The 12,429-nt window shown below is 34.1% G+C and overlaps 1 protein-coding gene across 2 annotated transcripts; it reads right to left on the reverse strand.

The window, feature by feature from the left end:
- Positions 1–628: 628 nt before the first annotated feature.
- On the reverse strand, positions 629–9,955 carry LOC107950612 (uncharacterized). 2 transcript variants are annotated; one of them, XM_016885492.2, is made up of 12 exons: positions 9,666–9,955; positions 7,835–8,695; positions 7,344–7,429; positions 7,128–7,222; positions 6,737–7,045; positions 6,154–6,651; positions 5,597–5,989; positions 5,416–5,503; positions 5,034–5,264; positions 4,767–4,891; positions 3,215–3,597; positions 629–1,851 (listed from the first exon to the last, which is right to left on the reverse strand). In XM_016885492.2, exons 1-12 carry the CDS (start codon positions 9,681–9,683, stop codon positions 892–894), a joined length of 4,047 nt encoding a protein of 1,348 aa, XP_016740981.1. In that variant the 5' UTR covers positions 9,684–9,955; the 3' UTR covers positions 629–891. The 2 variants fall into 2 exon arrangements, with proteins under 2 accessions (XP_016740981.1, XP_016740979.1); XM_016885490.2 differs by having other exon boundaries at positions 5,416–5,989.
- Between the last annotated feature and the right edge of the window lie 2,474 nt (positions 9,956–12,429).

Consider the following 12,429-nt stretch of genomic DNA (forward strand, 5'->3'; position numbering starts at 1 on the left):
GTTTAGATGACCTTTTATGAATATTTGATATTGTTGATTGGCTAACAGAGGGATCAAATATTTTTCTCATCTCATCTGTCAATGTAAACCCTTTTTACACATTTCAACTGGGAAGCCACAGAGGAAAAGAACATAAAAATTATAATATTTTGATACATACATGTATTTATTTATAATAAAAAATTTTAATCTATCCAATGAATATATACATATTGAATTTTGAAACCATAAACTCTTTCTTTTTGGTTACATGAACCAATTAATTAACTTTTTTTTTGTTACATGAACCAATTAACTTTGATTCATTGCACCTACATGCATATTAAATTTTAATAAAATAATAATAAAAATAAAACTCTCGTACAAAGGATGAAATATTCTCTAAATTAATAAATATTAATTTATCGATAAATTAATAAGATATTCATTTATCAATAAACTAATAAGCTCAATAAAATAATAACTTTTTCGGGTCCCAAGAGTATTATTTTATAAAAGTTTTATTATAATTAAAAAAAACATAATTACTACCTTAATTATTACATGTTCATTCAATTACTCTGTATTGTCCAAACAACTAAATCTTTTAATCTAAATAAATGACATTTTAATTAAGAATTACCTTACCTTAGTTTCAAAACTATGCAAAACTTTATGTTTAATAATAATTTAATAATAATTGTACCTTTTAAGTGTTAGAGAGAGTTGGGGAGGGGGTTTATTGCTAAGTTCTGTAATTATATGGGTTATGAACAGATGGAATGTGAGTTTCTCCTAGAAAGCCCCAATGGAAGAAGTTAAATGAGCTAGTGACCTGGTATACAGTATTACAACATTCATGTATGGCCGCCAACAGTAACGCTTATAAACAAACCTAGGATCACCATCATACTATTTGTTAGGGAATCCCCCAAACAGTAGCAGGGAAGTATTCACACCATGGCTTTCCGGCAAGAACTGCTCAGTTTTAGATACAGTCTTCGCATTCCCTTCTGTCTCCGGGAACGGGAACGACAGAGAAAGGGAAAGCGAGGCAGACACATCATCCGCCTCTTCCTTTCCTGTTACCTTATCCAGGTTCTCACTTTTGTCTGCTGTTCCAACAAAGAAAGGCAGGATCCCCTTATTTGGTGGTCTCATCTCAGCCCCCAAAGCAAGCTCAAGATTTGGAGAGGCATCCCCAGCTCTGTCCTCATCTTTTACCAGAAGCTCTTCCCTCCATTCCATTCGAATTTCCCTAGCACGATCTGAACCTATGGGAAAGAACCTTTCGCCACTTCCCATGTCCTTGGGGACACCTTTTTCTTCGCAAGCAATGTTACATCTCTCTTTAACACAAGAGCCAGAACCCAGACCATGTCTATCTAATGCAGTATTATCACTAAATGTGCCTTCATCTCTAGCACCGTTATATTCGTATATTCCAGTGAAACCCGTCTTCAGCTTTTTGTCATCACTTCCTCTATCTGTGGAAACTCTCCTCACTTCACTCCATGGCATTCTTTGACTTGACTCGGTAGACATTTCTGGAACTGCTTCTGTAAGATCCAAGTATGGGCGTTTCCGATGATTCAACTGCCAACTGCTAACATCTCTCTTTGAATAGGTATTTACATCAGCATATCCATCATCCCTAGACTGTCTAATTTTAACAGACTCTCCATCAATCTTCCCCACAATAACCACCTCTTGCTTTCCAGTAGGGTGATCTTTTAAAGATGGATAATCTTCTTCTACAGGCATTTGCATTTCCTCTTTCTTAACTTCAAACGACCGAATATTGGTTTCTGTAGCTTGATGGCAAGGCTTGAGTTCTGTGTCTAATCTACAATCTGGAACTTTGCCATCATCCTGCAAAATAATGTCAAAGTCAACATTTATGGAAAAGAGTTTGTCCTTTTCCCGTTTGCCTAAAACCCACAGCAACAAGTTCGATATAATATAAACAAATCAACAGGCAAAATCGTCAAATTTTAACATGTCTTTCAATCAACCCACCTCCCCACCTCACAATAGAAGAAACAAATAACCAAAAACAGTAAAGTTTTAATGATTACTAGTCCTTCTCAGGTGGGAAAGATGGACTTCAGACACCATTGATCCTATGACGAAGGTCGGAATCATAAATTATCTGCTCAGTAACATCACTCAGAATCAGGACTACAACCCAAATCATTTTCTCCCATATTTATGGCTCAGTTTTTAGCTGTCCAACAGAACAGAGAATACATTAGATAATAAGAATACTAGCTTAAAATATATCAGATAAAAGTCTTAAAATAAGCAGATAATTGATAACAATATACCATGAAAAAAGAAAGAAAATAATTAATATTTGAAGTTGAAACACTGATTAGTACAAAGTGGCTCAACAATTCCTGTCAAGCATTTAACCAATTTAATGAAGGTTGACATAGACTACCCATGATAGAAACCACCAAAAAAAGGAATATCATATTATTTCCTCTCTTCTTCCCATTCTGAGGAGCAGGATGACAGCAAAGGGACAAAACATGCAAAGTCCAAATAAACGGCCAAACATTGATTCAAGAAAAATGAACAAATATACAGCCAGATATTGTACCCATGCACTAACAACAGGATAAAACTACCGCCTATGTCCTCCGACTACCACCATCCATTAGAAAAAGCCTGCCTTATTTACAGGCAAGGCAAGCATTCTGTATTTAACCAATAAAAATTGAGGCAACCTGCAGCCCATCGTATAAGAAAGATTCACATTGAAGACATAAACATAGAAATCAGATATGCAACAATAATAGATGAATGCAAGGAATTTTGACTTCATGTTGATTTCTAAGGATGAGTTATAACAAGCAACAGCACCCCGTGAAATTTCAGCTCAGTCCTATGAAATATTTAGAAGGCTAGATTTTACACAAAAGAACCTTATGATGAATTTTAACAGCATTAACATTAGAAAAGAGAACCAACAACATTTCTCCAGAAAGATGTGTAAATCCATAAGCAATTTTCATCATAAAATGCACCACACATTCATTGAAAAGCTAGGAAGAGAACTGGATTCTTAATTTCTTGTATTGGAGTAAGTTAATTCATTAGACTTCATTATGTCACTAACACTCTAGCTGATTGTAGGGTTGACTAGCAAATAATGGCAAGAAGAAATCAACTACAGCAACAAGAACTTGACGTTGTTCAAGTAATATACATTGACAGAAGAACACATTACCAGATGACTAGTGGATTTCATGTCTGGATGAACCTTTATGCTGTTTGTTGCAATCCTCAACAAGTATTTGTTATCAATGTTTCCATCTTGCTCCTCCAACTTTGCTTTTATCCCCACATATGTCTTCCCAAAAGAAAAGACCTTGCTATCAGAAACTCTTTCTGTTGAGATACAAATCTTCTCAACAGCACCGGTTACTACTACATTGCATGAACTGTCACATGCTGCGGATTCATTCTCCACTGGCTGAGGGACATCAGTAGATTTCTCTCTCTCCAGATGTACCATACTTGCATCAGGAATGCATACACTCTTTGAGGAATCTGAACAATTTGCTCTTCTTCCCTTGAAAACACCCCAGAGGAATGATAAGGTATTCCACCCTGCAAAAAACAAAGCACAAATTTTATCATCCAGTTTTTGCCCTCTCAGTAAGAAAATAGAACATATTAAACGTAAAAACAGCAAGCAATAGAATACTAACAAAAAAGACTTTTGAAAATAAGAGAAAGAAATCAAAATAGATCTAAAAAATTCACAGTTCTCAAAGGGTATAAGATGAGCTTGTTTTTTCAAAAGGTGAAAGTGAGATCCTGTCAAATACAATGTCAGAGTCAGGAAGCCATGCAACAGAAACCTCAGCAAATTTAAGATTACGAAATGGTCCATGATTTGATATATAAAAGATCACAGTTCTAAAATGGTTCTGAGTTTAAGTAAGTTAAACTGATTTGATATCAAAGAATTTCTGTACAATGTCATATCATATAGGTGGAATGGAAGGTTTTATACAGCATCCAACTATTTTATGATTAAGAAGCTATTCACTCTGTGTTATACTAATGCAGAAATAGGAAGTCATGCAATGAAGACCACGACACAGACTTTATTAACTCCAAGCAAAAGGGTATTTTGTAAATGATACCATTTCTGTCAATGTTATTTAATAAAAACCAAAAAGCAAAAGGGTTTGTATTGGTACACTGGCAATGGAGTTTTTTAACTCCACAAGCGAAGTTAAAAGATGACAATTCTTCAAATATATATATTTATTTACTACACCCTACAGCCACATGTCACTCCCATAACCCTGCTTGTGCAGTATAAAAACTCCTTAGCAGTATACCAAATAATTTTCCAAAAAAAATGCCAAAACGTCCAATGAAACAAGGGAAAGTGTGCTAAAGAAAAGTTAACCACTTGCAATCCATCAAAACACCTATAATCTAAATAGAAATTCGAACCTTTGATTAAACTTATACAACCATAAACATGTTCTAATGAAGCATGCAGAACCAAAGTTGACGAGGCAAAGAAAAAAAAAACGCTTAGTAGCAAAAGAGGATTTCAATGTTGCCTTATGCAGAGAGTATAACCAAAGGCCATTTCTTCTTCCTTTTCCCCATCATAAGGATCCTATGTTTGAAATACCAAGAGATGACATAACTCAGAACTCTGACTATGATTTGGTCAAAAAATTTAGCCAACCCAAAAGGAAAATTACAGGGTAATAAACGGTGCTTAAATATCTCAGTTTTGTAACAAGCCTTACGCTGGCAACTTTCAGGAAGTTTGTTGGATGGGAATATTAGGAATTCAACACCTTCAAAATTTCCTTTGAGGGCAAGATCGTTCTTGACCATGGTATCCAAAAGGACTTTGTAATACTTCTCATAACTGCAACATAAGCAGAAGAAATTATTTTTATCAAAAAGAACAAACCAATTAGAAATTGCATCAATGATCAAATCAATAAGAGAAACGAGAAGAGGTGCAGAAGGTGTGAACAGGGGAAAAAACAAAGTGTATTTGAATCTACCTTTCAAGGTCCTTGGCAAAGAAGTATAGAGCAATATTATCTTCTTTAGGGCCATTGTTATGAAACTGTGTAGGCCAAGTGCTCAGGCGAGGTACTTCATTCAAGGGAACTTCAAGGGGAAAAGTGTTGACAACTTCAATCACTTTAGGTGATGCAAGGGTTGAGAGATGGGCCTGAATTCCACCACAAAAGTCAGGAGGTTTTCCCATTTTATGCACCTGAAAAGCCCCCCTGCATAATAGTAACAGAATCATCCTCATGTAAGAAACATCTCAAGGCACAGTACACAGCAACAAATGAAAATACAGCACAATGGATCATCTTTATCACACGAACATGCAAGAAAAGGAAGGAAAATAGTTAAATAGAAGAAGAATCCTACTGCCAGATGCATTCATGTTCTGGGATCGCAGACATCTCAGAGACAGCAGACTCTGCAACTAAAGGAGGGGCATTGCCAACAGAAGAAACTACAGAAAGAGCATCAGTGCAATGTGCATTAAGCAACTTCATATTACTGGTGGAAGTCTGATTTTGAAGATTGGTTTCGCTTTCATGTGTACCTTCAAAGGAAATCATAGTCTTTGCCTTCACAGAAACTGATGATGGATCTTGAGAAGTTCTTTCACATATTCGAGGCCTCAAACGGATAGCTGCTTCAATTGCAGCTTTTAACTTATTGCCTTTGTTTATCTCCTCTTTAAAACTCCTGGGAGCTGATTCATCAGCTCCAGAAGCCTGAGAGACTGAGCAATATTCAGCTGTATGACCCATTCTCTCACTCTGATTTGTCAAATCTAATGACCAAGACAGCCCATCTGATATAATTACATTATTATTACTAGGTTGCCTCTCAACTGTCCATGAAGTACTTGACGAGGGTTCTTCCTTCAGGCTAACTTGGTTTAACTTCTGTTCAGAAGAAATGCCCCCATTGGTGGTTGAAACTCCAGAAGCTACAAAGTAAAAGGAATGCTCTTAATTGGTTGGGATCAGTCAAAAGAAAACAATGAAAAAGATGAGGTAAGAAATGGAACATACAACATGACATTCTAGTTTAGGTGAACACTAAAATAAAACATAAACTCAGTAGTCTCTCCATCAGAATGTCAAAACATACCAGAAATAACTGCATTTTCTACGCCATTACGAGCAAGATTGCTGGTTGATCTTGATAAAGTACTTGGTTTTCCATCAGACCGAACAGCCTTAGTTTCCCGGCTGTTGCTTGCAGACGAATGAGAAATTGTATCCGTGCGAGTAGTCAGCTTCTGATCAACTTTAGGTGTGGAGACAGTAGAACTAGAGCGGTCTAGTTTTGATAAATTCTTCCTTTCTAATGATATCTGCTCCTTAACTTGCTTTAATCCTTTCAGATCTTGAACATGAGGATATTTAGATGATAGCATTTTAAACTTCGATTCCCCAGTACTTAATCGTCCTGAGTTTGTGGATTTAAATAACATAGATTTCCCCATCACCCTAGAAGCTTCCTCCTTGCTATTAAGGGATGCATGTTTTCTAAAAGTTTTCTCTTTTTGAAGAGCAACTTCATCTACAAGCTTCACTTTCGATTTGGAATTTAAGGCATTAAACGAATTGGATTTTAGTAAAGTACCTGTATCAAATAGAACAGTATACCAATACTGAAGTCAAAATATATATAAGGTAAACAATTTAGCCAACAAAATCAATCATCTTACCTTTTGGTAATTGCAGCCTTGGACCAGAAGCAGGAGAGCACGTGGTTTCCAGCAGGTCGTTACCAGAATGACTGCCAAGAGAAAGTTGTGGAGATGGCCTCACTTTCCCCTTGTCCATGTTCTTGAAAGAACCCTCTCTAGACAATGCAGATGCTTTACTGGGGCTCAATGATTTCGGTGATCCCATTTTTTGTTCAACAGCTTGTCTTTTCGAAGCTGAAGCATCCTCTAAATTTTCTGCATGTCTCTTACCTAAGTTCTGTGTAGTTGAGCTAAGTTTTTTTGCCTTTTTCCCCTCAGAATCCAGACCTTGAAAATTCAATTGTGTAAGGAGGTTAGTACATGCTCTGGCCAGAATAACATTTGTTATTACATATGCTTCATAACTAACCTTGCTTTTGGCTTTCAATTTCCTCGGCCAGCTTACATTCTTCACAAAGCCAATCACCTTCAGGAACTTTTTGAAGCATTTCTCGCATACAGTAACTGGTCAATAGCATTAATAATGTAAAATCTACCAATCAATATAGCATGCAGATAAGAATTAAATAGAAATGTAATAAAAATCTGCTAAGGAACACAAGGATAAAGGGATGTTTATTCTTACGTATGCTCTGCACCATCAGCACACTTGCTACATATAGCGAGCAAATCTTCTCGTCCAGCATCCCCACAAATATCACACACCTTAACCTATTCCGGACAAATTGAGCAAACAAAGAAAAGATAAATCAATAAAACTATTGATATAGAAACAATTATTAATAGTTCCTTAAAAATAGCAAACAGATCTAGCAGCCCTACAAGGTAAAAGCAAAAGGAATGCTTCTCTTTAATGATATAATTTTGATGGAATTCAGCTTAATATTCTTAAACCATGAGAAGGACCTGCACTTTCTTAGTGACAGCACCTCCAAGTGCAAAGGGAAAACCAATTAAAATATGGCATCTTTAATATCTTTCCTCTTAGGTTCATTACATTAAGCTAAACGGACAACATCCACAATCTAAGTCCCAAAAAATCTATGATAACCAGTCATGCATGCATACTTTCTGCATTACAAGAATCAGAAAAATAATAATAATATTTTTACTCACATCGAGTTCAGTAGCAACAGATTCACAACTCTCATCTCCAGAAGCTGCTTGCAAAGGAGAATCCAGCTTGCCAGGCAACTCGACCAACTCATTTGACTCATCATGCTCACCTTCATTCAAGCTTTTACCAGCTTTATCCAGTGGTTTCCGGTCAGTATCTGCTTCTGACTTCAAATGGATTTTGGTAGAAATCTCAGAACTGCCTCCAACAGTACTCTTGTCACTTTGAGAATGTGAATATAGACTTTGGATCCTCAGTGAAACTTTGCTGTCATCTACCTCCTTTACAGAAGGAAGTTCAGACAAGTCTACCTTCTGGGAAGAAAGCACTTTTCCAGATCCTAAACTACAAACCGACACTGAACTTCGAGATGAATTGTTACTGTCTAAATCCTTGTTACAATAGCTGAAAGCTGTGTTTGCACCACTGGCTCTACTAGCACGTAAAGAACTATCATCATGGCCTTCAATACCTTTGGAACCATCATACTTGTTTGAGAAGGTTCTCTGAATCCCAACATCTTCTGATGCATCAGATGGCCTTGTAGTTGCTTTACTTTCTATATTTTCAGAGTAAGAATCATGACTCGAATTGACACTCAGTAAATTGCTTGCTTCACTGTGGGTATGCTGTAAGCTGTCATTTGTTTTATCCTCATTGATAGAATATTGAGTTGCCACAGCAACACTATCAGTTTCATCAGAAAACTCACTCCTCTTCGATCCCATTTGAGATATACTAAGATGCATACACGATGAACAAGGAGCAGAGAACACGTTGCAGGTTCCAGATTCTGCTTTTGTATGAACCTTTTGACTCAGGGAACGCCTAACTAATCTTTTCACAGTTTTTGGTGGTACCTATGAAAAAAAGGCAGAATTAAGTAAAAAAAAATAGAAATAAGCAGAAAGCTAGATATCTATGCCTTTAAACAGACATGTACTTTTCATCCAAATAAAAAATAATTAATCTTATCCAACAAATCTAATAGCAAAAGTTCTACTTTGGCAAAAGAAAGAGGTGTATTTGCAAGAAAATGAGCTCGATAGCTAGAGATTGTCTAGAAAGGTAAAACAAGGAATAAAATAAAGCACCAATCCAATCCCTAATGATTCTAAGAACCATCTAAAATAGCGGGTTCGTTTAAGATAAGGATGGGTTCTGGATAAACAACAGGCAACTTGAGATGCATACAAATAGAACAAGCAATAATCAAAATACAAAGAGAAAAGACCGTTACAAATAAGACATAATAAATAATAATTTCCATAGTCCATTTATATCTCTTGATATATAGGTTTTAAATACATGGATTTTTGAAGGTTTTGAAATCAGAGAACATCATTACATACATTAATGCAACCCAACATCAATCTAACTGTTACTCAAAGCATCATTTTTTATTTGATACCTCTTTGGACAAGAAATGTAAGAGTATGACCCTTGAAGAGGCGGACAGGCTAAGAAGCGTATGATCTTAAGCTATTTGACAGGCCCATCAATGAGACCATGCAGAAGCCATTCTGTAGGACTGCATTGAGAAATTTTTTCTGCCTCATCTTTTCCTTCAGTCCTTTTACATGTTTTCTGTTTAACTTTCTGATATGTTTTTATCAAACTTCAGCAATCAAATTATATGCAGCCTATATTTACTTTGTGGAACATAACTTTCGTTTAGTAAGACTTCCCCTTCATATCATGTCCTAATAACAATGACATATATTAATAAATATAACCTTACGCAAATCCCATCCTCTAAGTCAACTTGCAGTTGCAATCACAGATTCTCCAACCTAGCATCATACATAGTGCTTAATATTAAAACTTTACCATAAAGACTCCTCTCATCTTCGTTACCCGGACTCGGCAATTTGGGGTGAAGTACCCGTGTCGACACGATCCGACACGGATTCCGACACGGGATACAGGTTAGATCCGGAAAAAACCAGCGGAGACGGCGGTGGGTGAGAACTGAGATGAGATGAGAAGAGAAGAGAAGGAAAGAACACTGATTTGCAGCGATGAGAGAGAGAGAGAGAAGAGGGATGATGGTAGGAGGAAGATGATGATAGAAGAAAGAGAAATGACTGTTCAAATAAATGAACCAAAAATTAGGGTGTAATAAATCTGTAACCTATATTTATATTTATATTTACACGAGTACTTTCAGAAAGAGACCATACCATTATATATAAGATATAATATTAAATTTAGCTTTACATATTTTTGTTAATTTGATATTTATTTTTTAATTAAATTTGATTTTTAATTTTTTTTCAAATTTAATCATTAATTTTTGAAAAATAGTTAAATTATTTTTAACAGAAATATTAACTAAAATATTAAATTTTTAAATATGATAATTTACATGTATTTCATGCTAATTTTTTAATTTTTATGAATTTTTTATATTTTTTATAATTTATATTTTTTATTTAAATATTTTATAATATTTAGATTATTTATTAATGTGGCATATATAGCATCATGTTAGCATGAAGTGGATCTGGTTTATTACATCAATATCATTAAAAAATTAATAAAAATTAATTTGACTTTTTTAAAAGATTAATAATTCAATTTAGCTCAAAAAAGAATAAAGATCAAATTAAAGAAAATGTAAATGTTCAGAGTTAAATTTATCACCATGCCTAAATATAATATAATAACAAGGTACACAAACATTTAGGATAAATTAAGTATTGAAAATTTAATTACTAAATTTAATATCTAAATTTTGTTTGATTATATTACTTAAAATTAATTTTAACCCTTGAATTTTTTTTAAAAATGATAATAATAACCAGAAAGAAATAAAAGTAATAAAAAAATCTAGAAAAATATAAAAATTATTAAAAATTTAAAAATATATAAAGAAAATATCAAAATTAATTAAAAAGTTAGAAAAAGAATATAAAAATATAAGAAAATTATTTAAAATATATACAAATTTTATTAAAAATTATAAAAAATTAAAAAATTCCTTTTGAATGTACTTTACTACATTTTATAATTTAAAGAAAGATAAAATTAATAAAGATGTAAAAATATAGAAAAAGTATAAAATTTATTAAAATATTGATTTTATTAAAATATAATTATTATAATTATTAAAAATATTTAAAAGTAATTGTACCATATTCCAACATTGTTTGAAGTTAAAGTTTCAGGATCCTTGATGGGTGTCGATGATCTCATGATATCAATGTCATTGCCAAAGCTTAGACCGCAAAAATAATAGTAGAGATGACGAAGAAGCAACAATTTTGAGCCACTCATTATTTTCATGATACTCTATTTTCCTACTGAGCTAATCTCTTTGTAACACCCACTCCCGACTTGATTGTCGAATCTAAGATGTAAAATGTCATATTTGTTGCCAAAACAACTACTATTTTATTTCAATATTTAATAGACAAGTCACACAAGTAATTTAGTTTCAAAACTTAGTAAAACACATTATTTATTTAGATCTGGGTTATAAGTGAACTTATGAAAGCTCTTATGAAACACCCATAATAAACGAGGGACTAAAACGTAAAAATTTCTAAATATGGAGGTAATGCCGCGACATTGAGAGAGGCATGCAGCAACTCTAAGGGCAAAAGCATGAGGCCGCCACTTCAATTAAGGCGAGTCACAACATCGAAGACAAAAACTTGATGTTGCAGCTTTAGTAGGGGAATGTTGCAACATTGAAAAGAAATAACTCAATGTCGTGACACCAACAGGGGAATGCCATGACTATGAAGACAAGTTCCCCCAAATATTGCATCCTTCATCACAAACCTACCAAGTACTAACCCTACTGATCTAAATGACCAAAAACTTAACACATCTCATTTTTAAGCATTAATTCAAATGCCAAATTACATTCTTGGTACACTTAAACAGCTTCTACTCGTGATCATATACATATTTACATTCATATTAAATTCAAACATGTTTATCATTTACTTTGGCATATAAACAACATTCCAAATTCAATTATAACATCATATACCTACTATTAACTTATCTGATAACCATCAAAGCTAACATTTCCAACCCTAAATACCAAAGTGACAACTTAAATCTAAAAACAAACTTAAAGGTTAGGTACATGGCACTTGCAACTAACATAATAAAACTATACAAACTTGCTGAGTTAAGAGTTGAATCTGGATGCTATCGATCACTGTGAAGCTTCGAGATCCACAATACCTATGCATGGAAATAAATAAACCGTACGTTGAGCAATAGGGCTCAATGGTGCTATCATGATTTGAATCAATAATTCAAATAGAAACAAGAAACAAATACAATCAATATGTGATCAACTATCAAATAACATCAAGTTTACATTTCATGTCTCACGTGCCTAACTTCTTACCATATTCCATTTAACATTTCATACAATGATTATATAATCATTGTATCATCATATCTTAATTACAAATATACCATAGCATGTTATAAAATTCATTTCATTTTCATTTTCTATCACACCTCAAATCTGAATGATTCAAACTAGAGGCGAGTAGACGTGAAGTTGTCTATTTTGGCGCACTCTAGTAGGCAGTTCGCCAAATTATAAGCTTTCGGCGAACTAATG

This window comes from Gossypium hirsutum, chromosome D03 (assembly GCF_007990345.1).
Source record: "Gossypium hirsutum isolate 1008001.06 chromosome D03, Gossypium_hirsutum_v2.1, whole genome shotgun sequence".
NCBI classification, from domain to species: Eukaryota; Viridiplantae; Streptophyta; class Magnoliopsida; order Malvales; family Malvaceae; genus Gossypium; species Gossypium hirsutum.

Coding starts and splice junctions, on each gene's coding strand:
- LOC107950612 (XM_016885490.2), bottom strand. Junction 7,046..7,127: donor AATTGAAAGCCAAAAGCAAG/GTTAGTTATGAA, acceptor TGAATTTTCAAG/GTCTGGATTCTGAGGGGAAA. Junction 1,852..3,214: donor TGAAATCCACTAGTCATCTG/GTAATGTGTTCT, acceptor ATTATTTTGCAG/GATGATGGCAAAGTTCCAGA.